Raw genomic sequence first — 20,481 nt, forward strand, 5'->3', positions numbered from 1 at the left:
AGTGGGTGGTGCCAACCCCTCATCTCTGCCACAGGCAGCAGCACACCTAGATTCTTTCCTGTCTGAGCTCCTTCCACACCGACTCCTCTCCATAGCCCTGGAGCCTCCATTTCCCCTTAGGGTCCACCTCCACAGCCTGAAGCACTGGGCTGCCAGGGCATCCTTCCAAGGAAGCCACCCCTACAGTACATTCCCTGGCCACCGCTGTCCTCTGCAGTCACACAGAAAACTCCATGCCCCTTTAGTCTTCACGTCCCTCTTACGTCCAAAACCAGTAACAAATGAGCAGCACTGCCTAAGCCCTCCACCCTCTAGCCATCTAGCCCGGCGCCCTCGGGCCACCTTCTGTAGCCTTTATGTGCCATGCTTAGGCACCTTCTTTTTGCTCGTGTTCAGAGAGTTATTATTAGTTTTTACTTGTCTGAGCGTTTTGTCTACAGTTGCATCTTTGCACTGAGTGCTTATGGAGCCCAGAAGAAGATAGCAGTTTTCCCCACTGCAGCCACAGATGATTGTGAGCTGCCATGTGGGTGCTGGGAATTGGACTAGGGTCCTCTGCCAGTGCTCTTAACCACTAAGCCATCCTTCCAGCCCCTTTTTACTTTTTATTGGTTTTCAGCGTGTTTGTCAGGGTGTGTGTGTGTGTGTGTGTGTGTGTGTGTGTGTGTGTGTGTGTGTGTGTGTCTGTCTGTCTGTCTGTCTGTCTGTCTGTCTGTCTGTCTTGGGGGCTGGGGAGAGTGAAGGAAGTTTATCTCACAGCATGTATGTGGAGGTCAAAGGACAGCTTTGTCAAATTGGTTCTCTCCATATTTATATTAGTTCCAGAGGTCAAACTCTGGTCATCAGGTCTACATAACAAGCTCACTTGTACCCACACAAGCCGTCTCACCAGCCCTGGCCAGCTTCCTAGGGAACAAGGAATCCCTCCAACAGCTGTCTCTGTTTCATTTTAGGCTGTCTTCCTTCAAATAAGCTTGGATCTTACAAGGTATAGCCTCTGGATAGGTGGAGTTTGCCATCAGGACACCTGCCCTACCAGTACAGCATATGAGGCTTTGCTACAGTGGTGCCAGCCTCTTGACCAACTTTCTCAACACCAGCCTAATTATCTCCTGTCTTGAAATTTCCTCTGCCAAGCAAATTAGTCTGCTATTGAAAATTCATCTTCCTCAGAGTCTCAAATCTTTGGCCAGATTCTGGGCCAAAACATTTCATGAATGTGCCTTATCCCAATGTATTTATGTTACAATCCATAACAGTAGCAAAATTACAGTTATAAAGTAGCAATAAAGTAATTTTATGGTTGGGGTCACCACACCTTGAAGAGCTGTATTAAAAGGTTGAAACTTTAGGAAGGTTGAGAACCGTGGCTTTTCAGTCTATAACAGTAGTAATATCTAATGTACTCAGCCCTGCAAAAAAGTCTACAGTGCCTTTCATTGCAACTTACAGGTAGTCCTTTCAGATGAACCATACCCAACAGGCTCTTCCTTAAGGCAACCATATCTCCATTACTTAATTTTGATTATTTATTTCTGGTTGTATGGGTGCCTTTGTGGGTTTATGTGAGCCACTTGTGTAAGGTGCCAGTGGAAACCAAAGGGCATCAGATCTCTTGAAACTAGAGGTACAGAAGGTTTTGTAACATACGATACTGGTTCTTGGATCCAAACCTGGGTTTTCCGGAAGAACAGTAAGTGTTCTTAACTGCTGAGCCATCTCTAACCCTCAAAGATAGCCTGTGAGCATTGTTTTTTCTTTGTTTTGAGATAGAGTCTCACTATGTAGTTCTGGCTGGACTAGAACTCAGTAGGCATTGACCTGCCTCTGCCTCCCAAGAGCTGAGATTAAAGACGTGTGCCGCCACCACTGCTAATTAAATATACTTTGATTTGCCTCTGGTCCCTAAACATCCAGGGTTTTGCTAAGGTTTTCTGTCTGTTCTGCTCTGACCCCATTTCAGTTGAGCCATCACTGCTTTGTTTCCATCTCTTTCTGAGAGGAGTTGTATTCCATTCGGACTGTTGTTGATTGTGCTGGCTGCATAGTTCAGGAGCAAGAATGCAGCCCTTGAGCCCGAGTGAGATGGACACCATCCGCTTCATTCCCTAATTTTCAGTGCCTCAATTCAAACTCAGGCTGTGGTGGAAGGGCTTCCTCGTAGGGAGTGTTCATCCTCCTGACAGTCACACAGACACCTTTTTCCTCCACCTGTGACCATTGAGTGCATTACAGCGAGGAGTGTGAGTACTGCTAGAGAATCCTTGCATCGGCTCTGGAGACTGGTCCTGTGACAGTGTAAGATGGGGCCTGTGAGCAGAGGTCAGGTTTTAAGGTCAGTTTGAGTAGCTGTGAATGGATCCTTACCTGTACGGAAAAAAACATTTTTTAAAGAACTTGAGAACCTTTCTGTCTCTCTTTACATTTTCTAGAGAAAGCATGTATTTCTGACAAATACTAGAATAAAAATACTTTGTTCTGTCTCAAAAAACAAACAAAAGAGTATAGAGCCAGGCATGGTGGCTCATGCCTCTAATCCTAGCACTCAGAGAGCAAAGGTGGGCAAATTTATGTGAGTTCAAGGCTAGCCTAGTCTACGTAGTAAGTTCCAAGACTATATAGTAAGACTCTGTCTTTTTTATTTTACTTTCTTTTTTGGTTTTTCAAAACAGGGTTTCTCTGTATGGCCTTGGCTGTCCTGAAGACTCTTGTATTTTTTTAAAACACAAACAAACACACAAAAAACTTTTCCTTCTATTTAGGACCAGTCTAGACTTAAATTTTTTGTGGTTGCTCTCAATATTAAGAATTGGTGGGCCGGGCATGGTGGTGCACGCCTTTAATCCCAGCACTCAGAAGGCAGAGGCAGGTGGATCGCTGTGAGTTCGAGGCCAGCCTAGCCTATAAGGCAAGTCCAGGACAGTCAAGGCTACACAGAGAAACCCTGTCTCGAAAAACATAAATAAATAAATAAATAAATAAATAAATAAATAAATAAGCAAGCAAGCCAAGAATGCAGAGGCAGGTAGATCTCTTGAGTTCAAACCCAGCCTGGTCTACAAAGTGAGTTCCAGGATAGCTAAGCTATACAGAAAAAAACCCTGTCTTGAGGGGGGAAATTGTCAGGAGTTGAGTAACGGTGGAATATGCCTTTAGTTCTTTATTTTTTTATTATGTTACTTAGTTTTGTTGGAGGGAATATGTGTTCCATAGTGCTGCACTGAAAGTAAAGGGACAATTTGTAGTCTCTTCTCTTTACTCCAGCACATGAGTTCCAGGAATCTAATTCAGGTTTGACAGCAGACGTCTTCAGCCATGAGCCAACCTGGATCTCTGCATCCCTTCCCCTTTAATATTTTTAGATTTTGTTATTGTTGTTGTGTGTGTATTGTGTGTATGACTGTTTCACCTGCTTGGATGTGTGTGCATCACATGTGTACCTGGTACCTGCAGGGGTCAGAATAGGGCATCAGACCCCTGAAACTAGGTTGATAGACACCCTGTCCTCCTCAAAAGTAGCAAGAGCTCTCACCACTGAGCCTTCTCTTCGGCTTGGTTAACCATTTTTTGTAGCATAAAAGTCTTTTAATAATGAAGGAGGGATAGTGCCAGGTACTTTATGATTATAGCTTTAATCAAAAACTTCTTTGTGTTTCTTTAGTTCATATTGACCTGTATATTTCGGTAGTAATGTTGCTTTATTATTTGTTTTCTAGAGAGGCTTATAAATTTAAAATATATTTTGTGTGTTACTATTTGCTCTTCTTGTCTGGACTGCATATCATGAGAACAGTTGTTGGAATTGATGGTGTTTTTCATTCATTTCAGGAAAGTACCTCAGGCAGAAGAGGATTGACTTCCAGCTTCCCTATGACATTCTCTGGCAGTGGAAGCACAATCAGGTACAAAGGCCTCTTCAGAGGCGCGAGGGCTGGAGCACAGCATAGGAGTGCAAGCTTGTTTCTTCTGGCTCCTTGTCAGCTTATTTCAGGGTATATTGAGAACTGTCCTTGTAGAGGTTAGAGTCTAAGAAAAATGAATTTGCATACATATTTAATGTGCAAAGCCTTTCTTATACTAAATTACAGTAAGTTCCTGCTTTGGTGGGCAACCTTCTCTTCTTAGCTTGCATTTTTGTTTTGATAGCAAAGATTTTTGTGCTATAAGAATTCTATTTCAAGCCAGGCGTGGTGGCGCACTCCTTTAATCCCAGCACTCGGGAGGTAGAGACAGGCGGATTGCTGTGAGTTCGAGGCCAGCCTGGTCTACAAAGTGAGTCCAGGACAGCCAAGGCTACACAGAGAAACCCTGTCTCAAAAGACCAAAAAAAAAAGAATTCTATTTCAGCCAGCTATGGTGGCACACACCCTTAATCCCAGCACTGGGGCAGCAGAGGCAGGCAGATCAATGTGAGTTCGAAGCCAGCCTGGTCTACATTAGCCAAGACTACACAGAGAAATCCTTTCTCAAAAAAAAAAAAAAATGGATTTCATGCAGGTTTGGGGAGAATGTAGATGTACTGCTGCCAACAACACTTTAAAAACAAACAAAAAACAAAAAGCCCTTCAGGCTTAATTAGGTTAAAGGTTCCAGACCCTATCTTTAGAGTAACCGTGGGAGACAGAAGTAGTCAAGCAGATGAAATAAACAACAGGTTTTTCTGAGTTTAGCTAAAGTACTGTCAAAAGTTAACTTTAGTTGGTGTGGTGATCTTTAATCTGACAAGAAGGCACAGGTGGGTGGATTTCTGTGAGTTCCTGGCCAGCCAAAACTACATGGTAAAACACTGTCTCCAAACAAAAGGTAACTATAGAAAACTAAAACCAGTTCAGTCTCCTGTGCTGCCTTTTCTCTGATGGTCTCTATTGAGTCCCTAAAAAATATGAATATGTTGGATATTTATGTCTTTTTATTAGCTTTGGTTGGAGGGGTTGTTTGGTTTTGAAACAGTTTCCACCCCCCTCATTTTTTATTATGGAAAAGGTGCTTTCAACATAGACTTTAAAAAATGTGACAAATTCTGAGCTATTGCTAAACGATGCAATTTAGTTCCAATGCTGTTTGTTTCGCAGCACACTTTTAGTTCAAACATACAAAGCTCTTCCTGGATGTTTGCTATTACCCAGGCTAGCCTTGAACTTGCTATGCAGCTAACCCTGCCTGTCCCCTCTGATCCTTGTGCTTTCATTGCATGTGCTGGAGTTGCAGATAAGCTTGTTGATGAGCTGCACTAACGAAAAGCTTAATGTTGGCTTCCTAAGATTCCCAACCAATGCGTGTGATGGCTGCGAGGCCAGCTCATCCATCTCTAGTTTCACAAAGTTTCACTATGAACAAGCCTTACACATGTTTAGGGTTTATAGGGCTTTGCTTTTATGGAGGGGTTGGTGCTGAGGCTTGAGCATGCGTTGGACCGTTGACCTTTACTCTCAGCTCCTCTCCTTTCTTTTGATAGTTGCAAATAGACTCTTAAGTTATCCAAGTGAATCATAGCTTTGGTCTTGAGAGTGCTGCTTTTCTTAGTTATCTAGCAACGTGCTAAACAAAATTTCAGGGTACCTTGCTGAAACTCAGATATTAAATGTGCCGATAACCCAGCACTCGGGAAGGAATGGCAAAAGTTGCACAGGGAAAAACTCAGGCCGCTGGGCAGTGGTGGCACAGCCTGTAATCCCAGCACTCCAGAAGCAGGGGCAGGCGGATAGGTGTGAGTTTGAGGACATCTTGGTCTACAAACTGAGTCCAGGACAGCCAAGGCTACACCAGAGAAGCCATGTTGCAACGCCCCCCCCCCCAAAAAAAATGCTCAAAAGTATTTACTGTGTGGCTTAAGCTCACAGTGATCCTCCTGCCTCAGCTTCCCAACTGTTACAGAGGTGAGCCAACATTTCCTGTACTTTAGAGATTAATGCCACGCTGTCATTTGAAATACAATACTATGTCTTTTTTTTTTCCTTCTAGCTATACAAAAAGCCAGATGTCCCCCTGTATAAAAAAATTCGTTCAAGTGAGTAACTTATAAGATGTTTCCTCTGCCTTCAAAACATCAGTGGTCCTCCTGTCTTGACACTTGAAAGATAATCCTGTATGTTCAAAAACTTTTATTTACTGTCTTCTCAAGATGTCTACGTTGATGTCAAACCTCTTTCTGGTTATGAGGCTACCACCTGTAATTGTAAGAAGCCAGAAGAGGACACCAGGAAGGCCTGTGGGGATGACTGCCTCAATAGGTATGCCAGCTGGTTTCCCTACAGTTCTAAAGGGTGTGTGCATGAGCGTGGGTGTAACCCTATCTTCCCTTTTCCCTCTACACGGTGTACATTGATACTAATGGATGGAATATAGTGTCAGAATCTTGCATACTAAATTTAAATACTTTTTACTACTTAAAAGATGTAGAAGTAGTTAATTTCTCCAATAAAAATGCTAGCTTCTCTGAGAGGTTCTGAGGATAAGATGAGATGATGTCACCTATTAATAAGCAAAGTTTGGGGTTTTGTTTTGGGGTTTGTTTTTCTTTTTTTTTTCTTGTTGTTGTTGTTGTTTCATTTTGTTTTTTCGAGACAGCGTTTCTCTGTGTAACAGCCTTGGCTGTCCTGGAAATATCTTTGTAGACCAGGCTGGCCTTGATCTCCCTGCCTTTGCCTCCAGAGTGCTGGGATAAAAGGTACCACTACCACCACCACCTGACTGATAAGCAAAATTTCAAGTGCCTTCCTATCTTTCGGGGTATGATAGGCTATAACAAGGGGCAGTCCAAAGTGAAGGCATAATTGTCAAGGAAAGCTATGCTGATAAAATATTAGCATGTATAAGCATGCACATGATCAATGAACACTCATGCCAATGAGATGGTAATATGTCATCAGAGGTAGAAAGTGTGGGGTTAACTCATTTGGAAATAATTACTTTTTATAGTAGGGATTATTTGTTTTCAGTTGTCTTAGAACTTTGTTCTTCCTGCTTTGCCTCCCAAGTGCTGAAATGTCGTTGTTGTTGTTGTTGTTGTCGTTGTTGTTTGTTTATGTTTTTATTTTCCAAGACAGGGTTTCTCTGTGTAGCCCTAGCTTCCATGGAACTCACTCTGTAGACCCGGCTGGCCTAGAACCTAGAGATCTTTCTGGGTCTGCCTCCTGAGTGCTGGGATTAAAGGAGTGCGCTGCCACTACCATCAACCAGCGTAAGTTATGAAATTTTAAGCATACACCACCAGGCATAAAATGAAAATAGAGAAAGAGAGATGTAGTGCTTTTTCCTTTAATCTACTTTATTTGGGGTATTTAGACCTCAACTTCCTTTCCAACATCCCAAACCTACAAAAGAAAAGGAAAGTTAGTGGGGAGAGGACGCCCCTTTACTTCTCCCAGCTGTTTAGCATCAGTTAGGTTCTTTTTGGCTGTACCCGTCTCTGTCAACAGCCGCTAGCAGTCTCCTCCAAGCCACTGAGTCCTGAAGCATTTCTCTCTGTCTGCTCCAGACCCTGACACCATCCGTCTCTGGTCTCTTCAAACTGCTGCACAGCAACACTGCACAGCACACCACGCCCTCTTTGTGCTCTCGTTTATACCTCAGAGCCCTAGGCCACACCCCCTCCCTTCTGCACAAAGAAGGTCTCACCAGCAGGCAAAAGCCACACCTCTAGGAGACAACAGGTGTGGACCAGCTAAAGCTCAAACTAAAATGCCACACTTGGGATTAGAACCAAAACGTATTTACATAACACAACTGAGATGACAAAGAAACCAAAACTTCCATCACACAGCCCCCTTTCTGTTCAAATACAGTTTTGTTAAATACAGTAAGAACAACTACTAGAATTATGAGGTAAGAATTACACCCACACATTTACAGTGTCAGCCTATTCACATTTGGCATCCTTGGGAAAAGTATTCCATTATCTGTCCTGTCCTGGAGAGTCCTAGGCGCTGTACCTAGATCGCTTTCTTAATCTACCAACCTAAAAGCATCTGTCTAGACCTGAAAACACCTTTTAGACCTAAAACACTGTCTTAGTTCCTAAACAACTAAACCTAGTTGTAGTAAGACTGTGACTATCTCGTCTTCCACCCCATCAGAGACTTTAGAAGGAAATAATATTTATTACCTGAGGAAACATCGAGCAAGCAGCTTCCAGAACTACAGAAACGAGAGACAGCTGACTGCCTGGACAGTCACCAGAGGTTTCTCTGGGTCACTGGGGCATCCAGTCTCCAGCCTGCTGGCCCAGAGTGTCTGGCAGGCTTTTCTGTGAAGCAGGAATTTTGAAGGACTGACCACTTAGTCCCTGCAAAGTTGGGCAGTCAGTGTTCCTGCTTGTTCACAGTTTGCTCAGACAGCCTGCTACGGGCAGTCGAAGGACAGTTTCTGCGTTGTTTTCCCCCCTCCAGTGCCCAGCTTATTACCACATTTGTTTCTTTGATGCCCATCATCTTATTTGAAGTAGATTAGAGGTGGTGCCAGGAGCAGATGTGTCTCTGTCAGAAAGCCTTTTATTTTAAAATATTTTTAAATGTCATATTCTATAGATCCCTGAAGCATTTGATGGTATTTACTTACCATTATATAGCATATACTCATATCTATGTATCTGTCTCAAAAAACCGAGACAGAGACACAGAGAGAGAAAATAAAGCTTATTTCTGTTACTAAACTAGTTTCTAACAAGACTACAAGTCAAATTATTTATAGGTGAATAAGTACTAATTTGCAACTCCAATCACCCTAACAGTTTGCAATACTTAGCTTTCATAAGACTAGAACTTTATACCACATTTTCAAATAAGCTGCACATGCACATTTAATAAAAGTTGAACAAAGCAATCTTAAATTTCTATCAATATACAATAAATGAGTTACAAAGTTTGGTTGGTTGGTTTGGTTTTTCAAGACAGGGTTTCTCTGTGTAGCCTTGGCTGTCCTGAACTCACTTTGTAGACCAGGCTGGCCTGGAACTCATAATGATCTGCCTGCCTCTGCCTCCCAGAATGCTGGGATTAAAGGCGTGCGCCACCACCACCCAGCCACAATCTTATATTTCTATCAATATATAATAATACATACCAATACATAATATTTGAGACCAGTAGATTCAGTAATCTACCTTTTATCCTATATCCCATCCCCTTTCTTTCATCATTCCCTTTTCCCGTCCTTTCCCCTAATACCAAATAGGAGAGAAAAATAAGAGAAAAGGATAGAGGAGAGAAAGAAAAAGATGCCTGATTTTAACCTTTACTTTTTTTCTTCCCTTACCATTACAATTCATAATCCACCAAGCAATCAAAAATGCCCATCCCATCTTTTGGGAATAGGGGCATTGTGTTTTAAAAATTACTTCTTGCTCTCTGGTGGTAAAAATATCTTTTGGGTACCCTTAAAAAATTAGGATATTGGCCAAGCGCTGGAAAAGCTAGCTGTATCTTTTTCTCTGTGTTTTTGGTCCAGTCTCTGCTGGGATAGATCATTTGGGCCCTTTTGACCTGGATGTAGATTCTTGAGGAAACTGTGGCAACTTGTGAGGCTAAATCACTTGGGATACTTGGTTTATCTTCATTGTTATCTGGTCTTTTGGTTTGAAAATAAGCAAACTTTGGAAGGTAGCACAGGCACAGTTCTGCATGGTGAGGACCAGGTGGCCAATAAGATTCTTTTACCATATGAAGACATTCCTGTCTCGGCTGATAGGAGGTCTTCCCTGGAAGCCATAGTTTTCATTCCCTGGCACCCTTTATGTCTGGGGAGGAAATAAAAAAGCCGTTCTGCATTTCCCTCCATCATACCTAATTTAGAAAGGCTCAAAAGTATTTACTGTGTAGCTTAAGCTCGTAGTGATCCTACTGCCTCATCTTCCCAAATGCTGCCTGCTCCCTTAGAAATTTTTAAAAACTAAACATTGACAAGACACATAAATATCTGTTATGTTCAGAATGTTTTGCTGGGCCTCATTTTACTTGGTTGTAATTCCAGCACTCAGGAAGCTGAGTTAAGATCAAAAGTAGAGGCTAGAAAGATGGTTCAGGGGTTAAGAGTACCACTGTTGCTCCTGCAGGAGAGCAGAGTTCAATTCCCAACACCTATGTGGTACTTTACAAACATGCATAAATCCAGTTCCAAGTGATCCAGAGTCCTCTTCTGATTCTACATGCACAAAACACTGACATGCTGTACATCCATACATGCAGACAAAACACTCACACGTACAGTAAATTTATATAGATCAAGGACTGAGCATGGTGGCTGCCTACCTTTAATCCAAGCACTTAGGAGGCAGAAATAGGTGAATCTTTTTGAGTTTGAGGACAGTAGGACCACAAACATCGGCCCTATATTTATTTTTAATAAGAGAAGAAAGAAATCAGATGTTTCAGGCCAGATTATGGTACATAGAAGATTCTAGTGCTGCCTGAGCTGGATAGTAAGACTTGACTCAAAACAGAACACATAAATCTAAATGGTGAATCTATAAATGGCCATGAGCTACTACAAAACAAGATTTTTGTGTAAAGAAGGTGGAATGTTGAGCAGTAAGTAGCATGGAAATCAGTAACAGAAGACCAGCATGACTGCTCAGCAGAAAAATGGTAGTGCTTTGCTTCTTTTTTTTTTTTAACTCTCTTTCTGGTATTTAGGCCTAAACCTCTTTTCCAACCTCCCAACCCTATGTAGAAAAGAGGTTAGTGGGGATAGGGGACTGTCCCCTGTCCTGGATGTTTAGGGTCAAAGGGTCTTTGGGTCTATACCCATCTCCGTCAACAGCAGATACAGCCAGCAGTTTCCTCCAAGCTGCTGAACCCTGAAGCATTCCTCCATTGTGTCTTCAAACTGCTACACCCTGCATGCCAACATCACAGGCTACACCCTCTCTGAGCTCTCATATCTTCAGAGCCCTAGACCACTGGTGCCCTCTTCTGGGGGCAGAGTACTGTGTAAATAGTAAATAAATAAAATCTTTGTTCTGTCTCCATGTACACCTACACAACACAAGAGGGCAGCAGATCTCATTATAGATGGTTGTGAGTCACCATGTGGTTGCTGGGAATTGAACTCAGGACCATTGGAAGAGCAGGCAGTGCTCTTAACCTCTGAGCCATCTCTCCAGCCCAGTTTGTTTTCTTTATTTATTCCTTCCTTCTTTCCTTCCTTCCTTCCTTCCTTCCTTCCTTCCTTCCTCTACCTTTCCAGTCAGGCATGGTAGCACATGACTGAACTCAGCACTCAGGAGGCACAGACAGTTCGAGGCCAACTTAGGCTACAGAGTTTCAGAAAAGCCAGGAATACAAAGAAGAAACCCTGTCTTGGGGTGGAGCGGGCATGGGGGCGCACACCTTTAATCCAGGCACTTGGGAGGTAAAGGCAGGCTGATCTCTGGGTTTGATACCAGCCTGGTCCACAGAGTGATTTCCAGTATAACCAGGGCTACCAGATAGAAAAATCCTGTCTGAGAGAGGGAGGGAGAGGGAGAGGGGAGAACATCATCTGTAAGCTAACTCTAAAACTGTGAATGTTAACTTTTTAATTATATCATTTTATCTTGGATATTTTGCTACTCTTCTTGAAATTGTCTCATAAGTTAAATTCTAATAATTGAAGATAAAATTGGTTACACACCCGGTAGTGGTGGCACACACCGTTATTCCCAGCACTTGGGAGACAGAGGCAGGTGAATCCCTATGAGTTCGAGGCCAGCCTGGTCTACAAAGCAAGTCCAGGACAGCCAAGGCTACACAGAGAAACTCTGTCTTGAAAAACCATAAAATAAAATGGATACAGTAAAAATTATTATGTGAATTGACTACAGTTATTACTTTCTAGAATGATCTTTGCTGAGTGTTCCCCTAACACTTGCCCCTGTGGTGAGCAGTGCTGTAACCAGAGGATACAGAGGCATGAGTGGGTGCAGTGTCTGGAACGATTCCGAGCTGAGGAAAAAGGCTGGGGAATCAGAACCAAAGAACCCCTAAAAGCTGGCCAGTTCATCATTGAATACCTAGGGGAAGTTGTCAGCGAGCAAGAATTCAGGTAAATAATGATACTCCAGTGAAATGATGGATCTGCACGGTGAGGACAGAGAACTAAAGCTTTACTCTTTTAATCTCTAATTAGTGGTTTGGCATTGATGGTGAGAGTAGCTGCCTTCCAGTTTAATCAGTAATTGGCTTTCGATTATTTCTCTCTTCCTTAGGAACAGGATGATTGAACAGTATCACAATCACAGTGACCACTACTGTTTAAGCCTGGATAGCGGAATGGTGATTGACAGCTACCGCATGGGGAACGAGGCCAGGTTCATCAACCACAGCTGTGACCCAAATTGTGAAATGCAGAAATGGTGAGAAAGTAGGAGGGGGGTCAAAGGCGAGCACAGAACAGAACAGATGCTGGCCTTCCCGCTGCCACACAGTTCTCACACAGCATCTTGGGAAGTTCCATTATACCAGATCTTTGAGGCAGAGAAATGTTTGCTGTTTCGTTAGGTTATCCTCAAGGTTATCCTCACTCCTCTTACAGAGAAAGATACCACAATCATGGTAAAACTGATCCTGGTGCTTACTGAATATTGGGTGCTAGATACCTACTTGACATGTGTACCATTTTGTTCAGCGAGGTTGTATTTAAACTTAACTACTTATCCAATGGATTTTTAGAAGAGACAAAAAATTTGAAATGTGAGATTTTTTTTTTTTATTCTGTTAAATGGTCAAATCTAATTGAGAAGGAAGATAATTATATCAAAGCATCATGGAGGCCTGGAGAGATGGCTCAGAGGTTTAGAGCAGTGACTGCTGTTCCAAAGGTCCTGAGTTCAATTCCCAGCAACCACATGATGGCTCATAACCATCTATAATGAGATCCGGTGCCCTCTTCAGGCCTGCGGGTATATGTTCAGGCAGAACATTGTATACATAATAAATGAATAAATCTTAAAAGAATCATGGAAGGGCTGGAGGGGTAGTTAATGGTTTAAGAGCACACACTGCTCTTCCAAGGGACTAAGTTTGATTTCTAGCTCCTGTAACTTCATCTCTGGCCTCTGCTAGCACCTGCCCCCATGGGCACTTCCATATACATATATGTGTGCACATACACATACATACATGTATACACATCCATATGCATACATGTGTGCACATACACATACATACATGTATACACATCCATATGCATACATGTGTGCACATGCACATACATACATGTATACACATCCATATACATACATGCGTGCACATGCACATACATACATGTATACACATCCATATACATACATGTGTGCACATACACATAATTTTTAAATTATAAAAGGAAACATGGGACATGCCTGCATTCCAGTCCTCGGAAAGCCAGTGCAAGGCACTTAGTAGCTTAGAGTGATTACTGCTCTTGCCAGGACCCAGGCTTGGTTTTCAGCATTTGTATGGGTGGCTCACCTCTGCCTCTAACTCTCGCCCCTGAGGATCTGATTCTTACTACCTTCCCTAACAAGCTGAATTCAATTCCCAGAACCCACATGGTGAAAGAAGAGAACCAACTCCCACAAGTTGTTCTCTCTCTCTCTCTCTCTCTCTCTCTCTCTCTCTCTCTCTCTCTCACACACACACATACACACACACACACACACACACACACACACACACACACATAAAATACTGTATTAAAAAATACTATGCATTTCAGCAGCACACATACTGAAATTAGAATGATAGAACATGGGTGTGGCCTTTGCTTAAAGATAACATACCAATTCATTTATCAGCCCATACTTTTAAAAATGATAATAGAGCCAGGCAGTGGTGGCCCCTACCTATGACACAATAAAAAATAGAATAAATGCTTTTTAATGATTAAAAAAAAATTGTCAGGGCCAGAGAGATGGCTCAGAGGTTAAGAGCACTGTCTGCTCTTCTAATGGTCCTGAGTTCAATTCCCAGCAATCACATGGTGGCTCACAACCATCTATACTAAAGTCTGATGCCCTCTTCTTGCACACAGGTAGACATGCAGATAGAGTGCTTACACACATAAAATAAATAAAGCTCATCTATAAACCAAGTCCAGGACAGCCAGAGCTGATACACAGAGAAGCCCTGTCTCAAAAATACAAAAAACAAACGCCTTAATGTCATATTATAAAGATGACCTATAAATTAAAGTATAAATCATTTGTGGACATTGATAAACCCATTGTTAACATGTGTCTAACTCATCTGAATATGGTAGTACACACCCATAATCCCAGCCTGACAAGAAGAGACAAGGTTTAAGAACTGAAAGCCACGGGCCTGGAGAGACAGCTCAGTGCTTAAGAACATTGGCTGTTCTTCCAAATGACTTGGTTTTGATTCCCAGCATCCATGTGGTGGCTCACAGTATTTGTAACTCCCATCCCGAGGGATCTGACACACTTCTGGCCTCTATAGGCAGCAGGCATGCATGTTGTGCACAGCTACACTTGCAGCAAAACACTCATACACATAAAAAGTTAATTTTTAAAAAAATGACAGCTGGAGAGATGGCTCAGCAGTTAAGAGCACCAGAGTTAAGAGCACGGGCTGCTTTTCTGAAGAACCTAGGTTCACTTCCCAAAACCCACATGTCCGCTCATAACTGCCTGTAACTCCAGGTCCAGGAGATCCAGCCCCTTCACACAGACAATACTTGCAGGTAAAACATCAATACACATAAAATAAAAATAAATCATTTACAGAGAAAATTGAAAGCCAGAAGCATCTAAATGTGACCCTGTGTAAAGAACAGAAAGTGAATTCATACAAAGTAGTATAGAGGAAAGCAAAGGCGAGCTAGATTTATAAGGACTTGTCTTCCTAAATTTTAAGACTTAATATAAAGGTTGCTGGGTAAAACAGAAGGTATTTCTAGGTTGGAGAAGAGAATGAATACATGGATTCCAGACAGCTTGATAGACGAAGCTGCTGCTGTTCAGTAAGGATGGACTGTAACTCTACTTCTATCCAAACCCACTTGTGATAGTAAGTTTCCAGAAAGATGCACAGAATGTTTCCTTGGACTTAGGAGAGATACAGAAAGTAGGGAAAGATAGCTCCAAAAGAACTGACCATAGTTTTTTCAAATGGATAAAACTATGATTTCTAAAGCTTAGCATGATGACACGTGTCTATAATCAGAAGGATCGCCATGATTCTGAGGTAGACTGCCTATGTAGTTTAACTGTCTCAAATATTCAAGGATGGGATGGATTAATTTTTAATCATCCACAATGAGAGGTCTTACCTCAGGTACACTAAGACTGACCTCAGCCCTTGTCTTAGGACGACTATTGCTGGGATGAAGCACCATGACCCAAAGCAGTGCAGGGAGGGAAAGGCTTCTCCCATATTTACATGCAGCAGTCCATTGCCAAATGCAGGGAAGACAGGAACCTGGAGGCAGGAATTGATGCAGAAGCTATGGAGGCATGCTGTTTACTGGCTTGTTCAGCCTGGTGTTTTGTTTTTTGTTTTTTTAATAGAGCCCAGGGCCACCAGTCAAGGAGTGGCACCACCCACAATGGCCCTCACCCGTCAGTCACTAATTAAGAAAATGCCCTATAGGCTTGCCTACAGCAACCTTCCCACAGAGGCGTTGGATGCAGAATTCATGACTCTCTACCCCTGTGGGTAGTAATGAAAATGTAAAGTAAAACAAGGTGGAAGGCATATACAAGAATATACCAGAATCCCAGCACTCGGGAGGCAGAGGCAGGTGGATCGCTGTGAGTTCGAAGCCAGCCTGGTCTACAAAGCGAGTCCAGAACGGCCAGGGCTACACAGTGAAACCCAAGGGGGGTGGCGAGGGGGTGAATATACACAATAAATTCTGTTGAGTTTCTTTCTTTGCAACAGAACCTTACTATGTATCTTTGGCTAACCTGAATAACTAATAACTTCAATCTGTCAAATATTTATCAGCAGTAGAATAGGTATATAAATTATGTTTTTTACCTAACATGGAAAACTACAATATGTAAAGATACAAGAACTGATGTATGTAATTCAGTGTGACATTGAGCAAAAAAGACTGAGCATAAAAGTGTACATGCTAAGACCAGCGTACGGGCAAGATGGCTCCACTGTTAAAAGGTGCCTGCTGCCAGCCCTGAGTTCAATCCATGAGATCCATGTGGTGAAAGAAAAAAATGACTCCCACAAGTTGTCCTTTGACCTCCACATGTAGGCTGTGGTGTTTGCAGGCCACAAACAGACATACACATAAATAGATCAATACAATTTTTAAAAGGCAAGTATGGTGGCACACACTTGTTTTGTTTTGTTTGGCACATACTTTTAATCTGAGCATTTAAGAAGCTAAGGCAGGAAGCTAGCAAATCCCAGGCCAGTCTGGAGCTACAGCATAGTGATGCTTCAGCTCAAAACAAAGTCAAAGTGCTAGGTGTCATGGCGTGCACTTTTAATCAGCAAGAAGCAGGTGGATATCTTGAGTCCTCAAGGCCAGCTACAGCTACATGGCAAAGCCCATTCTCAAACAATCAGAAAGAAAGAGAAGGAAAAGACAAAGTGAGAGCTGGGGAGGTAACTTAACCTCGAAAGCACTTGCTGTTCTTGAAGGGAACTGAGTTCAGTTTGTTGCACCCACCCAACCTCAGCTTCTGTGGGTGCCTCCACACACAAAGTGTGCACGCACTTCTCCCACAGAGATTCACGCATACATATACAATTTTAAAATGTTAAGGGCTGGAGAGAAGGCACCGTGGTAAAGAGCTCTTGTTCCTCTTATAGAGAGCCTGAGTTCAATTCCCAGCACTCACAACCACCTGTAACTCCAGGTCCATGGGAACCAGTGTCCACTTCTGACCTCCACAGGCATGTGCATGATGCACAGACATACAGATAAAACACTCATGCACGTAAAATATAAAAATCTTTTTATTAAGGTGTAGATTATTGTCTGTGATTCCATTTATTTGAAGTGCAAAATAGCCAAAACTACTACACGGTGATAGAGATGAGGAAAATGTTGATTATTTGTGTCATGGGTACTGATTTAGGCGCTTTCTGGGCGATTATACAGGTATATAGATGAGTAAGAACTCAGCAAAGTATGTTTGTTTGTTTGTTTGGATTATTTTAGTTTGTATAGTATGGATTTGTTTTATTTCCTGGTGTTTCAACCTAGAGCCTCAACTGTATTAAGCAGTTCTCTGTTTTTTTTTTAGTCAGGGTCTCACTTAGCCCAGACTGACCTCAAATTTTCTGTGTCATCAAGGCTGTCCTCATACTTCACCACAGAATAATACAGTTATAAGCAGCACTCTCTGGTGTTAGAGTGATGCTTGGTTGAGGGCATTGTTGATTGAGATGGTGTCTCACAGGCCAGGTGTGGTGGTGCATACCTTTAAACCCTGCACTTGGGAGGTAGAAGCAGACGGATCACTGAGTTCGAGGCCAGCCTGGTCTACAATCAAGTACAGAATAGCCAGGACTACAAGAGAAACCCTGTCTCAGGAAGAGAGGGAGAGGTGGCGTCCTCGCTGTGTAGGCCTCAGCTGGCCTGAGCTCTCAGTGTTCGTGGTGGCACTCACCTTTTATCCTCACACAGGTGGATATCTGTGAGTGTAAGATCAGCCTAGTCTACCTAAAGAGTTCAGGGAAACTAGGGCTACAGAAATGATTTTGCGGGGCTATGTGGGAGAAGGGGAGGCCCCCTGGAAGGCCACACACAGTGATGCATGTGTGTGCACTCACCACTAAGGATGCTGACGCAGGAGGATGGGTCAGAATGGATTTGAGCCTATGTGAAAACACAAGGGACTGGAGATAATAGCTCAGCTGAAAGAGTGGTTGTCTAATGTGTACAAAGGCCTGGCTGTGTTCAGTCACCGACACCTCATAAATCCTGTGTGCTAACATGTGCCTGTCACTTTAGCACCCAGGAAGTGGAGGCAGGAGGATTAGAAGTCAAGGTCACCCTTAGCTACCTAGTAAGTTTGAGCTCAGTATAAGCTGCAACACGGAACTAGGCCAAAGAAGAAGCAGCTGGGCTTAGTGTCCATCCTTAACCCAGTCCATCATGGCAGAGACTGACAGATCTCTCTGCATCCCAAGCCATCCTGGTCCTCATAGCGAGCCAGCCAGGGCTACGCAGTGATGCTTGTTTTTGGGGGGTGGGTGGAAGGAGAGACAAGGTTCCTCTGTACATGGCCCTAGCTGTTCTGGAACTATGTAGACCAGGTTGGTCTAAAACACACAGAGATCTGTCTGCCTGAGTGTTGGCATTAAAGGCAGAGTGGTGGCCGACCCCCGTACAAAAGGAAAGGGATAAAAGGGAGGAAAACAAGGCTAGAGTGCCATCGTGGCTGCTTGCTATAAGAACCATGTTTTCTTATCTTGTGATGAGAAATCCCAACCTTTCATTTTTGTTCTTAATTTACTAAACAGGTCTGTTAATGGAGTGTACCGTATTGGACTGTACGCACTTAAGGATGTGCCAGCTGGGACTGAGCTCACCTATGATTACAACTTTCATTCCTTCAATGTAGAAAAACAGGTAGGGATTTAAATTCAAGAAGGAGCCACTGAGAGTGAGTCACACTGAGGAAGACTGCTCTTCACTCTTTAATGTGTGGGTGTCACTGTGTCAGAACTCTGGAAACCACAGTGTCCTGCTCTTGTTCTCCAGTCATGTCTCTTTAGTGTCATTTCACTTAAGTTCAGTCTTTCCAAGTGCTAGGATTACAGTTGCCACTGTGCCCGGGTGTTTTATTTGTTTTAAGTAGTTGGTTGGTTTATTTGTAACGGGGTCTAAGTTATGTCAGTCTAACCCCCAAACTTGTTTCAGAACCTTGGATACCCTAAGTTAGCTCTCAGGTGCTGAGGTCAGTGTGTGCACCGTTAACTCAGTGCTTTTACTACACTGGCTGGACAGCTACTTCCCTATCTTCCGTCCTCTTCCTTCTTCTTGATTCATTTGAGACAAGCTTCTCTCAGGTATCCTGTGCTGGAAGAGGAACTCTAGGTCTTCCTGCCTCCATCTACCAAATGCTAAAATTATAGGCATGAGCCACGAGAATAGGCTTCAGTTGATTATTTGCATATTTACATTTAATTTTATTTTTCTTTTGTATCTCACCCCCCCCCCCCGCCTGCCCAAGACAGGGTTTCTCTGTGTAGCCTTGGCTGTCCTAGACTCACTTTATAGACCAGCCTGGCCTCGAACTCACAGCGATCCACCTCCTCTGCCTCCTGAGTGCTGAGATTAAAGGTGTGCACCCCCATGCCCGGCCCATTTAAATTTCTTGATTTGTGCTTAGCTGGGTATCCAAGGGCTCAGACCCCCTTTTGGACTTGTAAAACTCTCTTTCCTTACAGCAACTTTGTAAATGTGGTTTTGAGAAGTGTCGTGGAATCATTGGGGGCAAAAGTCAACGAATGAATGGACTCACTAGCCATAAAAGCAGCCAGCCTGTGAGCACACATAAAAGGTCTGGACGGTCGAAAGAGAAGAGGAAGTCGAAGCACAAGCTAAAGAAACGGGTGAGTCGTGTTCTCATGGGTTCCCTAAAGGCTGTTCCAAATCCCCTTGAGGCACTTACTGAAGCAAGGGTCACACAGGGCTGTGTCTTAACCGTGGCTTTACAATTTCAGAGGTGATAATCTGATGGGTTTTTTTTTTCCTTGATGTTCTCTCACCCACATGAATTTTTAGAGAGGCCATCCCTCTGAAGAACCCAGTGAAAACATCAATACCCCAACAAGGTTGACTCCGCAATTACAGATGAAGCCAATGTCCAATAGAGAGAGGTAAGAGCTTTTTTTTATTACTGAATGCTTTTTAAACTTTCTGATTTGCTTGTCAACTTCAAATACTGCCTAACTTCATAAAGTTGGTCTGTTTTTTACACAGTCTTAATCCAACTATAGACAAAAATGTATATGCTTTTAATTTGATTTTATTCAAGGTCTTACTGTGTAGCCTTGATTGGTTTGGAGCTCTCCATGTGGACCAGGCTGGCCTCAAACTCTGAGATTTAGCTGCCTCTGCCTCCAAGCACTGGGATTAAAGGTGCGTGCCGTTACACCCAGCTGTATGTGAGGTCCTAGAACTTAGACTTGGGCGCTAGAGAAGCTCAGTGGTTAAGAGCATTGGGTACTCTTCCAGAGGGCCCACGTTTAATTCTCAGCACCCACATGGCAGCTCACAGCCATCTTTGTCTCCGGCCCCAGGGGTCTGATGCCCTCTTCTGGCCTCCGCTGACAACCAGGCACACATGAGCTACACTAGCAACACACTCAGACACATAAAGTAGAGTGAAAATAATTTTTGAAAATAAAAAGCTTTTTGTTTCTGTAGCTTATAATTTTATAGTTAAAATTATCTGTAACTCCAGCTCCACAGAGCCTGACCGCCTCTTCTGGTCACCATAGTTACCTGCACACACATAGCACACACACACATAAACACACTTATAAACATACATAAACATTTTTTAATGAATAAAAGTTAGGAGCC

The 20,481-nt window shown here is 43.0% G+C and overlaps 1 protein-coding gene across 6 annotated transcripts in view; it reads left to right on the top strand.

Annotated features, from left to right (window-relative positions):
- Window positions 1–20,481, top strand: part of ASH1L (ASH1 like histone lysine methyltransferase) — a 118,052-nt gene that overhangs the window by 70,799 nt on the left and 26,772 nt on the right. For all 6 annotated transcript variants that reach the window (XM_084768939.1, XM_084768941.1, XM_084768942.1 and 3 more), the window contains 8 exons: window positions 3,829–3,902; window positions 5,962–6,007; window positions 6,122–6,230; window positions 11,812–12,018; window positions 12,182–12,328; window positions 18,411–18,519; window positions 19,341–19,505; window positions 19,678–19,772. In XM_084768939.1, the coding sequence (XP_084625065.1) occupies window positions 3,829–3,902; window positions 5,962–6,007; window positions 6,122–6,230; window positions 11,812–12,018; window positions 12,182–12,328; window positions 18,411–18,519; window positions 19,341–19,505; window positions 19,678–19,772 (952 nt within the window). The remainder of the gene's footprint in view (window positions 1–3,828; window positions 3,903–5,961; window positions 6,008–6,121; window positions 6,231–11,811; window positions 12,019–12,181; window positions 12,329–18,410; window positions 18,520–19,340; window positions 19,506–19,677; window positions 19,773–20,481) is intronic.

Source organism: Acomys minous (assembly GCF_964271855.1).
Source record: "Acomys minous genome assembly, chromosome: 19".
Taxonomy (NCBI): Eukaryota; Metazoa; Chordata; class Mammalia; order Rodentia; family Muridae; genus Acomys; species Acomys minous.